The 18432-nt window shown below is 39.2% G+C and overlaps 1 protein-coding gene across 16 annotated transcripts in view; it reads left to right on the top strand.

Moving 5' to 3' along the window:
• Positions 1 to 606: 606 nt before the first annotated feature.
• The window catches only part of LOC142348197 (uncharacterized), a 103296-nt gene continuing 85470 nt past the window's right edge, over positions 607 to 18432 (top strand). For 5 of the 16 annotated variants that reach the window (XM_075399445.1, XM_075399456.1, XM_075399448.1 and 2 more), the window contains exon 1: positions 609 to 2518. In XM_075399445.1, the coding sequence (XP_075255560.1) occupies positions 2001 to 2518 (518 nt within the window). In that variant the 5' untranslated portion in view covers positions 609 to 2000. Of the gene's footprint in view, positions 2519 to 18432 lie in introns of all 16 variants that reach the window. The other 11 variants (XM_075399450.1, XM_075399453.1, XM_075399447.1 and 8 more) reach the window with 6 other exon arrangements.

Here is an 18432-nt window from a genome sequence, read left to right as displayed (position 1 = left end):
AATATTACGCTTCAGTATTTTTGTGTGACGTCTGTGATTTTTGTAAAATTTACCAACTTTTTAATTAGTTGATAGATTTTGTGGGAAATATTCCCAGTGGAGCCAACTGTGCGTCACTGCAGGTAACCTCAGTCAGTTTTTCTTACCTTCAGAAGCGAAGCGAGAGCAACCTCTATCTGATTCAAATAGCAAATTCAAGCGCTACTTTGAACCAATTTTTTTCAGATAGCAAATTAAAGCGCTAATTTTGAACCATTTTTTGAGAAAGCAAATTCAAGATTCAAGCGTTACTTCCTAATCATAATTTAAAAATTAGAAAGTTGAATTGCGACTTTTAAAATATTTTAAAAAATTTTTGGTTCGTTTGATTTTTGATTTTTGCCTGATAATTTTTTTTAATTTGAAAAGAATGTTTTTTGTTTTTTTTACTGGTGAAGGAAGGAGGGGTGGGATTTTACCTATCCAATATTAACCCTAAGCTCTTTTCTTTACCCAATTTGTACGGGGGACAAATTTTGTGTAGGTTTGACAAATGACGCATCGCTCTTCTTCCCTCAATTTTCCTTCACCTATAAATCCTGGAGGTCGATTAAACTACTTAATGTTAATGCACTTCCGTGTAAAAGGATTTAAACAGAGCTAGCTTGATTTAATTTGATGATGTTGTATACAGTCTTTGAAACGGGTAAAAATCACGACTTAGATTGAGGCTTGAATTTCATGTTATTTTTTTTTCAGATTGGTTTATGTGTGTCGAAAAAGAAAAGGCCCCCCTTTATCCGTGTGCATAAAATGCTGCCGATTTAGTTTTCGTTTGCCAATTTTTGGTTTGTTTCCAGCTGTTTTTATAACTCAATTTCTTTACACTTATTGTCTGGCTTTCCGTTTATCTATTCACATTATATTGTTCTTTTTCACGTTTGAAATTAATATTATTAACTTGGTTTAAAACGATTTGTTATTAGTTAATTGGTTATTATTGAAACGTATATTTGAATTAAATTGAAAATATTTCGGCGTTTCGTTCCTCTTTGTTTAATAAATCGATTGTAGTTTGAGGAAATTGATTTTTCGCCCGGTACGCAAAATCTGTTATAATTCGGACACGAGCGAGCCATAATTAGGTCAATTAGAATCATGAGTGAAAGGTTATAGAAACCATCAAAGAACAACTTTCGAACTCATAATTTGAAGTTAAAACCATATTATTACCTATTGAGCTTTTATTCATTGTTTGTCATTACCGAGTTTAGTTTGCTGTCGAATTTTGGTTTCGCCATTCAAATTTCTAAACATACACATATATAGCCTAACAAAAGACATATATACGTTTATAAACTACGAGTGCCTCTTTACGTTCCGATTTTGTTAAATAGTTCAAATTTGAAGTGCATCGTTTTCGGGTTCGAACTAATAAAATTGCTTTCTTTTCGTTATTTTTGCCGGTTTCACATATCAAGTTGTTTGAAATCACGTTTATAACTCAAGTTTCAAAAAAATACTCGTTATCACACTTATACTCATTAATTAATTTGATTTTCTCGGAAGTTTAAGTCGCCAAAAAGAAATACTTTTTAAACTACTTCCAAAGTTGAATTCATTATTGGTTTCTGCTCGCTAAAACTACTGTTGTCTTTATATTATTGTGCTATTATTAACCCATTATCATAATTTCTGGGAGTTTTTGTTCAGGTTTTGTTTACTAATTGTCCATTCAAACGAGTTCCATTCTGTTTTTGCTTTGCTTTTGTCATTTTACATCAACTCTTTATTTCACATTATGGATTACTGCTTGGATTATTACCTTGAAAGAATGCTGCTAGTAACTATGTCTGGATATTCCCCTTGACCAGTTATTATAAACCTTCTGTTTATGACTAGTTACTACAATTTTAATCCGCTCTGCCAGCAAAACAAAGAAAATTTTTCCTGCATTTGAAAAACGCAAGAGGGGCTGTAACGTTATTAATTTGGTGTCATTGACCTAAATTGCCCCTAAAATGAGCAATTCTCATAATAAAGACGGCAATGCTAATTTAATGTCGCCAAATGACGTAACCGGTAGTGATTTAATAGACGAAGCCGACGTTTCAAGCGACCAATCAGATTCATTGTCCGAAACTACTTCCGAGCCATCAGTAAAAATCAACCCTGCTTTCAAGAAAGTTATCAATAACCCTAAAGATTTGTTACCCTCTTCACCCTTTCGAAAAATGGGAACGAACCCGACAAATGACAGTTCGCCGAAAAGTGTCGGCTCTGGGGAACCTTCGGCTAAGAGTCCTCGAAATGCAGTTCAGACGATAAGTCGGGAAAACATGAGCAATGTTGAAGTATTTATGAAAGGTGCGTTGGTGCAGTGGGCAACTCGGGCGATCCAAGCTAGTTATGATCAGAACTCAACTGGACAGGTTACGTCACCTGTGAGGAAGGGTTCTCAAGACGGACAGAACGAACCAGTTATTTCCTTCCAAGAATTGGTGGATGGGATTGTATTGAATGACCTCATGTACGACATGTGAGTATAATCTTAGTTCTTATAGCAATACTTATTTTTAATGTTCAATATTTGTTTAGAATAACTGCAAACCATAGTTCAGCCTAATAGCCTATTTTAAGCAATTTTTGGCTAATTGTTTTGTTTTGTTGCGTTTATTGGAAACAGAATAGAAACCTATTGATCAAAGAAATTTTCTGTTAAATCAAGAAACTTTAAAAATTCATTTACTTTAAAAATCGAGAAACTTGTGAGCCTAATATGGCTTGCTTAATATTGCGTGAGGTATTCGATAGTCTAAATTTCATTAAAAAATGTATATAAGAGTATATAAGTAAACAAGGAGGCTCGGTAATGTGCGTACGCACATAATGTTCCGACCCCGCTCATCCACATTCTTGGCTTAATTGGCTACCAAATGATGAAGAGATCAAAAAAATACATATCGTTCAATAAACAACCAATGGAATACAATAATGCCACGCAAGACGGCCGATAAAAATTTTTGATAATAGAACTACTAAAAAAGACCATAAAAAATAAAAAAAACAAACATTATTTACGACCACAACTCGATGTCTACAATAAAAAAAAATCAATCAAAATCAAACTTGCATCAGATAAAACCTAAACAAAACAGTTTAACCTATACTTCATTAGAAAAAATTTGGGACCGGGTCTCAATGCGACTGGTTAACAAGTCAACAAAAAAGAGAAAAATAGCAAAGAGGTGCAAAGTTAAAAAATACGTTTCTATTTTTGAAAACAATTAACTCCACAGTTATTAATGTCATTAGGTATCACCTGAAGTCACTGAAATTTTCATTTATATCTGCATAGGAAGCAATTGAGACATTCCATAATCCACTCTTCAATTGCGCAGAAGCCAATGGGACGTACGATTATTGTTATAAACCAAAAAGAAAACAAAGATCCTCTAAAATGTACAAAAATAAAAAAATCTCAAACATTTTATGAAATCTCGTAGTAAAACTAGTAACAAAGCCGAGAAACAGAAGTTTGAAGCTAAAACCGTTAGAGTTTATGATATAACTCACTGCAAACGGGTTTTGACCTGTGTTTACAGAGACTCAGCTACAATTTGACCGAAAAACTATTTCAAAAAATGTCGAAGCGCAAAAACCCAAATATGTTTTGGCAACAAATATTTTCAAAAGTCATAACAGATTTTAGATTTCAACAAAAAGCGATGGATTAAGTTGCAACACCCCAGGAAGCTAATTGTGCCTTTTAATAATGAGACCACGTCACGACCCCACAAAATAACAAACACATAACAAACAAACAAACAAACAAAAACCAAAACTTTACGACACACCAAAGTTTTACGACATCACACTGTTCAAGGCACTATACTTATAAGATAATACTTACAGGAACTGTAAATTATCCTAACATCAACGAGTCTTCCCTAAAAAGGACAATGTGGACACGACAACAAAAAACTCAAAAATTAAACAGTATAGAAATCTCGAAAATTTCTTTTGGAAATGGTCGAAGCAATTCGTCACAACGTATAACAAAGCGCAATGAAAGTGGTCGAATCATCAAACGTAATAAAGATTTCTTATTAGTGAGATTGAGTTACATGGTGACCAAATTGAAAGCACCAAGAGAAAGTTGAAAAAAAACTTTCAAAAAATTAATTTTAAAGTCAGTAAAACAAACAGCTACAAACTGACATCTTTATCTAGGTGGAGTTTTACGTCCTGGGGAAGGAAATGAGACCTATCGTTATCAAGTATATGGCGTACAACAACAAAAGATAAGACAAACATAGAAAAAACAACAAAAAATCCACAATATTTTGCGAGATAATTTGGTGTCAGCCCAAAAAGCATAAACTATTCAACAAAAACAATTAACATATACAGACACGCATTTTTACAACGCTGTACATTTTTTCTACTTTGCTTTCTTTCAGTTAGATTTGCCAACAATGTGATAATTTGAGAAGGAAAGAAAATGGAAACAAAATGGAAACAAAATGAAAAAAAAAATATTTGAAAACCGCTTAGTATCAAAACAAGGAAAACATTAGTTGAATGCAAAACCGTTTCCAACAATAAATTTTTACTCACTCAAAATTGGCTGCTGCCTGTTTTTACTGAGGTCGCGCCCGGAATTGAGAGATAAAATAAATTATTGGCAAAGTTCCAAAATTCTCCGATGTTTTCTTAACAAATATATTCAAAGTCAAACAGACATTAGATAACTAATGAAAGAAATGTCTGGGTTCATCTATACCTCCTAAAAAGCTAACTGCATCTTTGATTGGGGACACTAAGTCATTAGGCTACAAAATGTATAACAAATGAAAGCAAAATTCAAGAAGTCAGTTGGTCAAAGCCATAAAAACCATGAGCTTAACTCTGAAACCATATATTTTCGTTGGACATTTTTTTTGTAATATTATATGTCTTTAATTGAGCCCTGATTTGAGATTCTTGTCAGGAATTTACATAAAAAACATTTACATAGCGGAAATGTTTTGAAAAAAAAAGGTCGCGTCCCATTTAAATCTTAAAAATTTTTTATCATAAGGATCCATGGCGAGGTCAAGATAATGCTGCACCTCTAACAAAACAGTCAATTGTCCGAATGATTGCGAAATAGATCAGTTTTTAAACAAAGTTTTTCAGTTTGTCAAAAATAATTGCTTTTTTTTGTAATTATCGAGTTTAAATTTGCAAAAAACTTCAAAAATTATGATCCAGAAGTCTCTTAAAGCCATCGGGATTATAACTACCTCTTTTCTGAGCTTTAGAAGATTTCGACCGCAGTTTTAAGGTGTCTACTTTCAGAATATTTAAAGCAAGTGGGCCAAAAAAAGCAAATGTGGTTCCATTTTTCTCGAAAGATTTTTTTTTGAAAATTTAGCATAAATTCTAGCCAAAAAAACTCGGATCCAACAATTCAGTAACCCTTCTCTATCTTTACGGATGAAATCAATAACAGTACAGTTAACAATTTTAACATGTTTTATCAAAGATGACGAAAAATTGGTCAAAAATACTGAAAATGTGAATGAAAACAGCAATTATTCACATAACTTGAAACCTCGATAACTCCCTATAAAAAAAGAAAATTCAAAAAATCTTTTTAATTCCATATTCTACGCTGGAATGGCTTTCTAATGATACCACTCACAATTCTCTACAATGATTATATCGATCGGCCAAAATTGACTGAACAAAAAAAACCCATTCGAGTATATAGTTCCTCCCTCCCCTCAAAAGTGGGGGTCGGAACAAAAAAAATGCAAGAGGATGTAATTGTACTTTGCCAATTTTTCAGTTTTAATATTTGGCCAATTTTTCTTAAGTTGTGCGACTAAGTACTAGTTATTTCAAAGCTTTTTTTCTGTGGTGACTTCACAGATGGCTGTTTTCTGTGTCACTTCAATTCACCATTTCGCTCATTCAGTCATGAAGTTTGTTGACAGGATTGCGTGCGCGACGTCCGCTTTTACGCCTTTCGAAAACGCAGTTTGTAAGTTAACCACGAGTTCTCATCATGAAACTAGAATATGTCTAACTACAAAATTAAAATAAAAGAAAGTTCGCACTTTAAAACTTTCTGTTCGTTCAATCCTAGTCGGTTTTGGGAATCAATGGGTACGCTTTTTTAAAGTTTTTTGATGGGGTTTTAAAATGGCTTTGAGATGCCATTTAGATTGGCATTGATAACATAAATTACCTTCAAAAAACCACCTTGCGTAGTTTTTTTTTCAAAGTGCAAAAATTTGGCGAAATAAATGCAATTGACACTCAAAATTCAACTTAATGGGGACAGGTTTACTAGTTATAACTAGGGCTTTGTCAAACCTTTCGAGTACGAATTGGTTTGTAAGAGGCAGCAAATCAATGGGATCGTGCGTAAGCAGTTTACAGCCCATGTTTTGCTTCTTGCGGTACACAATTAAGTTCGAAACTCGCAAAACGGAGTGCTTTTACATTTTCGTCATTTTAAGCTATTTAGATCCTTACACCTTTTCTGAAGCCATGTATCATAACTCATACCTATTATAAGTAAAGTACCTGGATAATGTCTGGAGATTATATCTTGTTACAGCAAATTATGACTCTTCTGGCAGTGATTAAGCGACTTCTGCTACTCGCCTTGAACTTATTATTTCTTGAATGACTTGCCCTAGTGTTCATTGAAAACAATTTTACAGTCTAGAGTTGTAGATATCTCTCACTTTCCAAGAAGCAGTGAAATAACAGCTATTGCTATCAAACCCATTTAAGTGCTTTGGTAAAGTCACTTCCTTAGTTTTACAGGGAAGTACGTTTGTTTACTCTTCGGTTCGTTCACACAAAATAACCCTGGGCAAATTACCCCCGAGTTTCCTGCCCGTTTGTATTTGCGACTAAACTGGGTTTGTATTCATTCCGAAATATTCTGCCCGAAATATTCGAGATATTTTAGGAATTCAAAGCGAAACATATCCATGGTATATTTCTCCATGGTGTTGTAGTAAAATTGATCTACTTTAAATAGTACAAGTGTCAATGTAACAGACGCAAGCGGGTTGTCGCGGAGTAATTTTGTAGTAATTTTCAAACTCGCAAATTTTCCCAGACTTGTGAAATGGTTTCCTCAAAATCGTTTGTTTCAAGTTAACCATTTTACATGCTGGCTCTTATGTGGTTTTGTATAACAGCATTATTTTTCTTAACAGTAAAACTTAAAGCCAGCGGAACTATTTAGCTGTTCGCATGTTTGAGTTTAGAACTATAATTCCTGAAAAATTGAGCATGTTCAAATACTGCTGATATTTGGTTTAGAATTTCAATTCCTATCAAATGACATACATAATATTCTAAACATATAGTTTAAGCCATAAAGTGTTAACTTGAAAACTTTGGTCCGAAAATATCCAAATTTGGGAAAGAGTTGTAAAGAAATTACTCTCGGAGGAATTATGTTGGTTGATTTTGCCAAACTTATTCAACTTAAACTGACGGCTATCGTCTACCTGTGGTGGCCGAAGTGATCCTAATAAAGTCGTAAAAGCATGATCAAACTCTCGGTCACGTTTGCATAGTTAATACACCGTGTCTGAAAATAAGATCAGATAGTCGCCTTTTGTCTAGGTGGTGGTTTTTGACAGGAATTGGTCCTTGTTTGAAAGCGAAAATGGGGTGCCTGCTTTGAACATCTTCAATAAAGTTGTTTGTTGATGTATTTCGAATTGATTGCCCAAAATTATTGACGCTTTCAGACGATTTCGAGTTATAAAATCATTAAACAATATGCTTTGTTCGGTTGACATCATGTGCTGTTTTAATGGTTGTCTTAATAATTAAAGTGATGTATTAACTCAGTAAGTCTCGGAAACTGTAGTTCGAGAGTTCAATTCAGATCATATAGCAACAACGTGTAAGCATCATCGGTGTACAGCAACGTATAAGCATTATCAACGATAGCAAGTGTAAGCAACGATCTAGAAGTCAATAGTGAGTATAAAGGAGGAAGAAATTTATGAATAATGCTTGGTAAAGAAAATTAAAGCTTTTGAGTAAAATATAATCTCGCCAATGCAAATTTATAAAACTGACTTTGTAATGTTTAGTTATATTTATTGTAACAAGTTGACTGGTAATAACAGCACATTGCGTTGAAGATTACAGGGGAATTCAAAAAACTGAACGTTTTTGCAACGAATGTCAATTTCGCTTAGGTTTTGCAATATTTTTTCTTCCTTTTGACTGAAATTCGCTCAGTTTGAGGATGCTAATGCATTTTATAAAGTAAATGGCGTCTTTTGTATCGATGGTCTGATGTCGGAGTGGTTTTTGCGTCTGGGGGTGTGGTAACCGAGCAAAACATCATAATCTATTTAATAAGTTTATCACAACAATTAGGCTAATAATATCTCGCTTACTTATTTACTTCGTAACATCCTCCGGCCCGGAAGAAGATGTTGGGAAAACTGGTACAAGTTTTACAAGCGGGCGGACGAGTGAACCGGTCGACGTACGTAAAACGGCGGAGCGCGCGACGCTATCGGAGCCGTAGCGGAGTTCCACAATCCGAGCGGTTGGGTAGTAACCCCTAGGGTTGGTTTCCTCAACTATCCAAACTAAGTCACCGGTCTTAAGGTGTTGCTCGGCAGGCGTCTGCCACTTAGAGCGTCGGTTCAGCGTCGGTACGTACTCTTTGATCCAACGGGACCAGATTGCATTAGCGTACGACTGGGCACGGGCGTAACGTTTACGATGGTCGAACTCATTATTGCCGACAACAGGCGGAATACCGGTAGAGTGTTCTCCTAAAAGAAAATGGTTGGGCGTTAAAGCGTTCAAATCGCACGGATCAGCGCTTACGGGTGTTAAAGGACGCGAATTGAGAGCATTCTCCACGAGACAAAAGGTAGTATGCAGTACCTCATCCGTGAGGCGACGCGTGCCAAGAATAGTATACAACACGCGTTTGAAGCTGCGTACCAGCCTCTCCCAGATACCCCCTTGATGTGGTGCGCTGGGTGGATTGAACTTCCACTTTATGCCTTTGTGAGCGAGCTCAGCTGCAATTTTGACAACGTTCCACCTTTCAATACTTTCTCGGAGTTCTTTCTCCGCTCCAATAAAGTTAGTGCCATTGTCTGACCAAATCATGGCAGGTGTACCCCTACGTGACACAAACCGCTCAACTCCCATAACACAAGAACTGGTGTCCATGGATGTAACTATCTCGACATGGACAGCGCGAGTAGTGAGACAGGTAAAGAGGAAGCCCCATCTTTTCTCAGTAGTACGGCGGACAGTAACATAGAATGGCCCAAAGTAGTCAACGCCAGTGTTTGTGAAGGGAGGAGACTGGTAAGCAAGTCTCTCCTTAGGTAAGTCAGACATGATTGGTTGAATAGTTACAGCTTGGAATTCTCGGCATCTCAGGCAGTGTGCTTTGATGGAACGCAAAGATGATCTTAGTTTCAGTACTGTATATTGTTCCTGCACAATTGATCTTAGGTATTCAACGCCTTGATGATAATGCTTTACGTGCGTGTGTTCAAGGAACAGTTTTACAAACGGATGACGTGCATCTAAGATGATCGGGTACTTTACGTTGAACCCAACTTCAATTAAGCGCTTGATGCGGCCCGAGGAACGGATGAGTCCATTTGGACTAATAAACGGTGAATTTGGAGCAATTCGGCTACTCCTTTTAACGGATTTATTGTCAAGAAGATCTTTTCTTTCGGTTTCAAAAGACTCTCCTTGCACCAAGTACTGCAGATGACGCTCGGCTTCGTCAAGCTCAGTAGGGTCGGTAATGCTACCATCGGGGTTACGGTAGCCGGCATGTTTCGGCAAAAGCCGGAGAACGTATGCGGCAATGCGCAAGTACTTTTGATAAGAACTAAACTTATCAAATGGGAATAAAGACGGAACGGGGGTTGTCTGTTTTTTAACAGATGTAGCGAGAGAAACATTGTCTTCTATGATGACTGCTTGGTTGACGCCAAGTTTGATGTTATTAATGACGTCTTTGTTCGGTACGAAAGGGAACCTTGAGTTATTTAAGAAATGTGGACCATTGACCCAACTGCTTAGTTGCAAAACCTCAGCGGACATTCCACGCGTGCCAGCGTCAGCTGGATTATCCTTAGTTGCGACGTGGTTCCATTGGTCAACGCTGGTATACTCCAAAATTTCACAAACGCGGTTTGCAACAAAGATTGGTTGCTTTTCATTAGAGTTTATCCACTGAAGAACGGTCGTGCTGTCTGTCCACATGAATACTTGGTTAACAGTTACAGTAAGTGCCTGAATAATTTCGTTCTTCAGCCGAGCGGCAAGTAGAGCTGCTTGCAATTCCAGTTTTGGGACAGTCATTACCTTCATTGGCGCCACGCGCGCTTTCCCCAAAACAAACGCAAGCTCTGTTTTTTTCTTGCCCGTAGGAGTTGTTACTCGGGCTCGAAGAAATGCAACGGCACTAAAAATATCCTGAGAACTGTCACCGAACATATGCAACTCTATATTATCAAAGGGTCCACTAAAGTAACTTCGAGGAATTTTGATGTTTTCAAGCTTTGGTAAGTCCGCGCTCCAGACCAAAAATCTTTGAACCATGTCCTGTGGGAGCTTGTCATCCCATTGCTGTCCTGTGACACGCCAGATGTCTTTTAAGAGCAATCGCGCACCGACGGTAAACGGTGCGACAAGACCAATGGGGTCAAAGACTTTCGAGACAAGACTTAGGACCAAGCGTTGCGTGAGGGACTTGGTGATAGCGCAGCTTGTACCCCGACTCACAACTAAAGTGTCATTAGTGTGATCCCACTTTAACCCAAGCACATGCGATGAATCCTCCTGACATGAAACAATAACCTTGGGCTCAGTCGATTGAGGAGAGCCATCAATTCGATCAGCCAGATTTGGCACATTGCTTACGAATTTGGTAAGCTTGAACCCACCGAGATGGAGAAGATGTACCAATTCCTTCGATTTTTTGATGGCTTTCTCAGGAGACTCCACTGAGTCAAGGTAATCGTCCATGTAGAAGTTTTCAAGGACGGCTTTTGCAGCTTCGGGGTAAAATTTGGCATTGTCTCTCGCAGTGCGTTGTAATGCATAGTTGGCGCATGTGGGCGAGTCTTTAGCCCCGAATATATGGCGCGTGTATTGATACACTACAACGTTAGCTGTGGGGTCCTCCCGCCACAGAAAACGAAGTGATGGTTGATCTGATGGTAATACACCAACCTGTAGAAACATTCCCTCGATGTCGGCGGAGACGGCATATGGATGTTGTCGGAAACGAAGAAGTACGTAAATAAGGTTTTGGAGCAGATCAGGGCCAGTGAGCAAAGATTTATTCAGTGAGGCGCCATGAAATTTTGCTGCTCCATTGAGCACCCTACGCACCTTACCCGGTTTGTTCGGGTTTAGAACCGGATGGTGGGGTAGGTACCACTCTTTATCGGACCGCTTCTCAACCTTGTGAGCGTCCGGAACCTCAATTACATACCCCTTGTTTAGGTCTTCCTTGATGGTACTAGTATACTTCTCTCTAAGGTCTTCATCCTTAGCCAATCGTTTTTCGAGAGATTTTAGTTGCACAAGGGATGAGAAGTAATTATTTGGGAGCTTTGTGTTATCTGCTGCCCACAGCATTCCGACATCGTATCTCAGGCCATTGTGTATGGTGGTACTCTCAAGGATTTCGTGAGCCCTTGCGTCTGCTGCAGATCTTGAGTCGACCTGCTTGTTTGCCCCGAATGATTCAATGTCGTACCATGACTTTACTTGACTTGCTAACTCATTGTCTTGTTCGATATTCACTTTAAAGCACGTTGAGGTTAAACACGAACTTGATGGTAACGGACCGCTTAAGACCCAACCTATGGGCAAGCGTACGGCAACGGGTGAACGCTTCTCATCGGCAGAGAAGTATTCTAACGGGCGGATGGCATGATAGACATCTTGTCCGAGTATCATCTCAATGTCTTTATAGGAATATGTTACAGGATCAAGGACTGCTAAGTGTGGGTAAGTCTCTTGCAGGGCCTGTACATTAATTATATCTGAGCCGACGTTCAGACTCTCTTTAACGAAAGGGTTGACGGTGAATGGTTCGAAATCTTGTTGTTCTCTTGGTTTCACAGTAACTTCAACAACTCTAGTATCAACTATTTCTTCGGTATTAATACCCTTGACAGTTAGCTTTTGTGCTTTACCGTGCAAACCGAGTCTATCTGCGAGACTACCGGCCACCCAAGAGTTACTGCAGGCGGTATCACACAAAACTAAAGCCTTAGTATCTAAACCGGACGAATTGACCAACTGCAATTCAGTCACCTGAAGGAGCCCCTTAACATCAGTAACAGATGACATTGTTGTGGTCTTATTAGGCTGGAGTTGACTAGAAGTTGCTTTACTTTGACCTGTGTTGCCAGAAGGTTGAATGGTATTGGAATTTGTCGACTGTTTTGTTGGGAAAACCCTATCTGCTCCGTGCAATAGTGTGTTATGCGAACTATTGCACCCTTCTGCTCGGCACTTTCTTGGTTGAGGGCACTGGCGGAATGTGTGCTTGTCCCGTAAGCACGAAAAGCAAAGTTTATTATCTGCCACCAACTTAGCTCTCTGGGTTGGAGTCTTTTCCTTGAAAACTCGACACTCCCATAGCCGGTGGTTACCTTTGCATACAATGCAGCGAGAGTAAGTGTTTGTGGAAGAAGATGGCATTTGCTTCTTTGTTTCCCTTTGTTGTGAATTTGATGCAAACACTTTTGAGGCTGTTTTGGTCTTGGTTACTGAAGTGCTGTTATCTTCAGGCCTTGCCTTGGTTGCGCTTTGTTTCATAAGATCGTGGGCCTCAGCCTTTTCTTTAAGCCAGTCGTTAAAGTCAAGGAGGGTAGGCTTAACCCAGTGCTTCTTAACCGTAAAGAGTGACCATGACTCTTTCATGTTTGGTGGTAACTTCTGTACCGCTTGGTTAAGTAGGGAAGCGCTCTTCAGGTCAGCATCATATGATAGTGACTTGAAAACCCCAACGAGGCTGGATATGGCTGCAGAATAGTTAATGATGTTATCACTATTGTGCATTTTAAGAGGCGGAAAGTTGCTTAGTTTATCCAAGTGTGCACTTACGACTGCCTGTGGCTGGCCAAATTTACGTTCCAAAGTCCTTAGTGCATCCTTGTACATTAAACCACAGTAAGCAAACTCGGCGATTGCAATCTTTGCTTTACCAGTGACGAGTGTCTTAAGGTATGTCAATTTAACGTCATCAGTGAGCGTTTGCGAGTCAATCGCGCTTTTGAATTGACCATACCACTCGTGCCATTGCAATGGATCGCCATTATACTGAGCAAGTTTCCATTCTGGCAAGGGGTCATTTTTCTTGCTGGTTATTGCATCAGCTAATTCCCTAATCAATGACGCATTGTCCGGTATCGGAGGGGCAGGTGCAGACACCTGCGGACCACTCCAACTCAACGGAGTGGGCCCAACATAAGGGTATGTTGGCTGAAAAACCGGAGTGGCCAGACCAGATACAATATTACTTGTAGTTGCAATCGGGTTTTCCTGATGTGTGCCGGATGGTGATTGCATATCAATCAAAAGGGGTGAATTCGAATATATTTGTTGTGGAAAATTAGTGGCTGATGGTGCAATGTGTGCCTGTACATTTGGAGCAACATTATTTACGGTGGTAGCGTCTTGGTTGACTAATGACGGTCTGTGCTGTGGAAAACGCCAATGACTCATATTTGGCACAAAATTTTGGCCGAGAGGGATATTGGGCATATTTGGGACAGGAGCAGCAACGGAACGTACAGCTTTGTGTACTGGGTTATTATTATTCTGGAATGTTTTGACGAGAGGCTGATTATCCAAAGTGGCTTGTGGGATGGGAGCAGTGAAGTTAGGTGCAAAGACTGGGTTCGGAATCGGAAGGACGTTAAGATGAGCGGGTTCGGAGTTGTGCTGTTGAATGTTTGGACTTGGTGGGGCGCTTGGGTGCAGGGGAACGTTGATTGCGGGGGCTGGATGATTTGTTGTCGGAAAAGGAGGAAGAGTGGCGTTTGGTGCTCGGGGGACAAAATTAATTTGTTGTCGGGGGCATATACGCTGGGCCAAATGATTCTCGGGCAGACTTGATGTTTCAGGTCCCCTGGATTGCGAAATTTGAAGTTGTGCGTTGGGAAAAACCTCGGTTGTAATATTGTGATTTTCTTGTGGTGCGAACGTCTGTTGTGGAATGGGCTGTTGAATGGGCGGTGAAGAAGCCCCTGGTGCGTGTACAGAAGGCGGCTGACTATCCACGGTTCCTTGGTTAGTTATGCTTGGGAGCGCCGTGCCTTGCTGGCCTGTTTGATTCATTTGCGCCCTTAGGTGCGCCTGGTACAACGCCTGTGTGTTAGCAGCAGCCAAAAAATTTTCAGGTGGAGTATAATAGGGGTCGAGTTGCTGCAAGGTCTCATTGCTTAAAATGTAATTGCCTCGACAATTTTTTGGAATGGGATGCCTTGAAATTTCAGTGTTCTGATCTTCCACTGTTTTGCCGTTGTTGTGGCTAGGACATTCTGGAGGGTCAATCATAACCTTTGGTTCGCTAGTTTTCTCCTCATTGTGAAAACTTAAAGCAAGTGAGGTGTTGATCCAATCTTGGACAGCCTTTTCACTTCTCATTGAGCTCCTAGCACTTGCAGTTGTTTCAGATTGGCTACCTTTAGAAACGGCGTCCAGCAATTCAAATTCTTGCAGAGTTGCCTCTGCCAACCGTTTCCTGTTGTTTTCCTCCAGTTCATCCAATTCCATTTGCTTTTTCTGTTTAGCAAGGCGAATGGCTGCTTCATTCTGTTTTTCAATTTCTTCACGCTTCATCTTAGCAATTACGTAATCATGTTTACGCTGACTAGATGTTTTTGACGATGTCATAATTGAGGGAAGTCTAGAACGAATGGAAGCCCTTGGTTCCTGGAACTCACTCACTTTATCATCAGCAGAGTTGATGTAGTTTCGTGCTGAAGTGAGTATCTTGTCATTCTTAGTTGTCATTGCTTCCAAGTAAGACTCTAATGAAGGCACAAGTGCACTTGGATCCTCTGTTTTTCCAGCAAATGCAATCAGGTCCTCATTTTTGTCTACAACAGTCATAAATGCTTCGTTGCACTTTGTTACTAGGCGTTCAACTTTCACTCGCCTACTTTGACTATTTATACAATGAAGAATATCTTCATGTATAGCATGCAGTTCGGCCTCACGCTTTGACCTGGCAGCGTACAACTTTTTGACTTTTTGATCAAGACTATTAGACATCATGATGTTATTATTTCCAAAGACCAGCAATCCTACCACTGCACACGGTTATAATTTATATGCACACTCCAAACAAACCTAATACACGCAAAACGAACCCAACGCAAAAGACACCAAACACAGCACACTGTGGACAGTCTGTAAAACAAACCACCCAAAGAGCAAAGAAGGTCGTCGAGCACACTGTGCCCGACAAAAACAGAAGTGGAGCGGTGAACGCTATGCGCTCAACGCGGAGGGAGGCAAAGGACACACGGGAAGTCGAGCGAGCAACGCGCGACAAAACGGAGACGTTGCGGAAGGGAAGTCGAGCGAGCAACGCGCGACGTGACGGAAACGGGACAGACGAGAAGTCGAGCGAGCAGTGCGCGACGGAACGGAAACGGGACGAGCGGGAAAGCGAGCGAAAAACGCGCGACGCAACGAGACGGGACGGTGGGAACGAACGGGCGGGAAATGAAGACGGAAAGAACTATGTTAGCAGACCACAGCAAAAACTCAACCAAACAACCTAGCCGTAACTCCAGAACAAACTTAAGTCACACCCTAGGAAGAAGGAGAGAGGTTACTGCAAGACAATCTAACATAGTTCATAAAACGACGGGTTTATAACGACAAATTTAACGACAAACTAATTTACGGCAATGCAGTAGTACACTAAAAGAATGAAAAGGCCGAGAAATTACTAGCCGTAACTCCAGAATAAACTTAAGTCACATCCTAGCAAAACCCAAACCAAAACAAACAATCAGCATACTAACGGTATTAAACAAACTACAGCAATATTGAATAAACTACAATAGTGTATTTGTAGACTAAGACAGTTGGAGAAGCCAAGAAACAACCCAGCCGTAACTCGAGAATAAACTTAAGTCACACCCTAGCATGCAACAAGACCAAACCAACTAGCAATCATACAGTTACACACAAACATACAGCAGCAAAATCAATATACTACAACAGGAAGGCTAGTAAATCAGTAAAGTTGAAAAGTCGAAGGACAATCCAGCCGTAACTCGAGAATAAACTTAAGTCACACCCTAGAAAGCTATAAGACCTAAACAACAAACCAGCATACTAGCATACTCAACATACTACAGCAAAAACTACAACATACTTCATCACATATGACATACTACACTGAAATCGGGAAAAGTAGCGGAAGAAAACGAAAAGCGAAGTTTTGGGAGAGCGACGTTATTGAGAAGAAAAAAAATCGTAACACGGAAAACTAATGAGCGAAAGTACGAAAAGGACGCGGGCAAACGGTTCATGAACGATCAACGGGAAAAATTATGGGAATTCGATTTTTTTTTTTTTTTGCAGGCCAGAGGTTGTTAAATTTTTCACAACCTTTTGTGTTTCACTCAATTTACGAACCTTCTTGCTGGAAAATTGATTTTTTTTTGACAAATTTGTCAAAATTTTATGCATTTGTCCAATTTTTTCTATTTTTGGTCAATTTTTTCGCAAATTCTTGTTTACGGAACGGTAATCCAGTAAACTGGACGGTTTTAAACTCAAAAATACGGTTTATCAATATTCGGTATTGATTTTCGAAAGTTTTTAGAATTGCCTCAAAATTGACCAAAAAATTTTTAAAATTGAACAATTTAGCATTATTTTCTATCAATTTCCTCTATATCAGAAGTTATTTTTTTATATACGAACCGGCTGTATCAATTTTTTCGAATATTTGGTAAATCTACCAAAAATTTTCAAAATCGATGTTTTTTCGTCTTAAAAGATAGGTTTGCGGGGGCCCCTTACCTATTTTTACTCTATGAATAGTTATATCTTACTACCCTATGTGATATTCAAAAAAATAGTTAATAGGTTGGGTTGCTTGCCGTCTAACTTAGCTCAAAATCAATTTAAGACATTCAAAATTAGAAAAAAATGCTAGTCAGTCTTACAGTTTTCCATCCAGCGATGACTGACCACTCAAGTTGTTGCATTGTCGTTCACTATCAACTCTGGTAATGCATCTTGTTGCGAAAACTTTCTTCACAGAAGGCGAAAACTTTATCTTTCCACTCCACAAACGTCGATGAAGATCGCTCTAAGTTAGTCCCTGGAGAGGTAATCAAGGAGTAGGGAGTTGTTATCCACAGGGTTCTCGACAGATACGTGGAACTGCCATATAGGGGGTACTTCTTGTGCCTGGGTGCAGACAATTTGCACAGGTAAACACTCCTGATTAAGCTGGACCCAATCGGGGGAAACCTGTTCACACGGGTTTGATTTAGTGTCACTCAGTTGATTGTGTTCCTCGTTTGTGTCGGAAGTTGCTGTTGGTGTCAGTGTTTGAGAATACACAAAGACGTCGATGCTTTGAAGTCTGGCGCCATGGATATAATATAAATAACGGGGATATTTAGGGCTGTGGCGATGAAGGTGTGGCTAATTGAATTAGGGTATTCTTCTAATACTCCTACTATACTGGGCACAGGGGATAGAAGGGGAGGGGTGGGGGCTTTGAATAAATTGAATGGATAATGGCTAATATCAAATCCAATTTAATCGACCATTCACTCCTGATAGGAAGGATAAATGACCATGGAGCAGTCGCTGAAATGAACAAAGAGAATCTTCTGATTTACAACAGTTATGAACAGAAGCCGAAACTCCCGGGTCGCGGTACCATTATTAACTCAGTAAGTCTCGGAAACTGTAGTTCGAGAGTTCAATTCAGATCATATAGCAACAACGTGTAAGCATCATCGGTGTACAGCAACGTATAAGCATTATCAACGATAGCAAGTGTAAGCAACGATCTAGAAGTCAATAGTGAGTATAAAGGAGGAAGAAATTTATGAATAATGCTTGGTAAAGAAAATTAAAGCTTTTGAGTAAAATATAATCTCGCCAATGCAAATTTATAAAACTGACTTTGTAATGTTTAGTTATGTTTATTGTAACAAGTTGACTGGTAATAACAGCACATTGCGTTGAAGATTACAGGGGAATTCAAAAAACTGAACGTTTTTGCAACGAATGTCAATTTCGCTTAGGTTTTGCAATATTTTTTCTTCCTTTTGACTGAAATTCGCTCAGTTTGAGGATGCTAATGCATTTTATAAAGTAAATGGCGTCTTTTGTATCGATGGTCTGATGTCGGAGTGGTTT

Source organism: Convolutriloba macropyga, chromosome 10, assembly GCF_964194025.1.
Source record: "Convolutriloba macropyga chromosome 10, txConMacr16.3, whole genome shotgun sequence".
NCBI lineage: Eukaryota > Metazoa > Xenacoelomorpha > Acoela > Convolutidae > Convolutriloba > Convolutriloba macropyga.
This window is presented reverse-complemented; position numbering and strand designations above follow the sequence as displayed.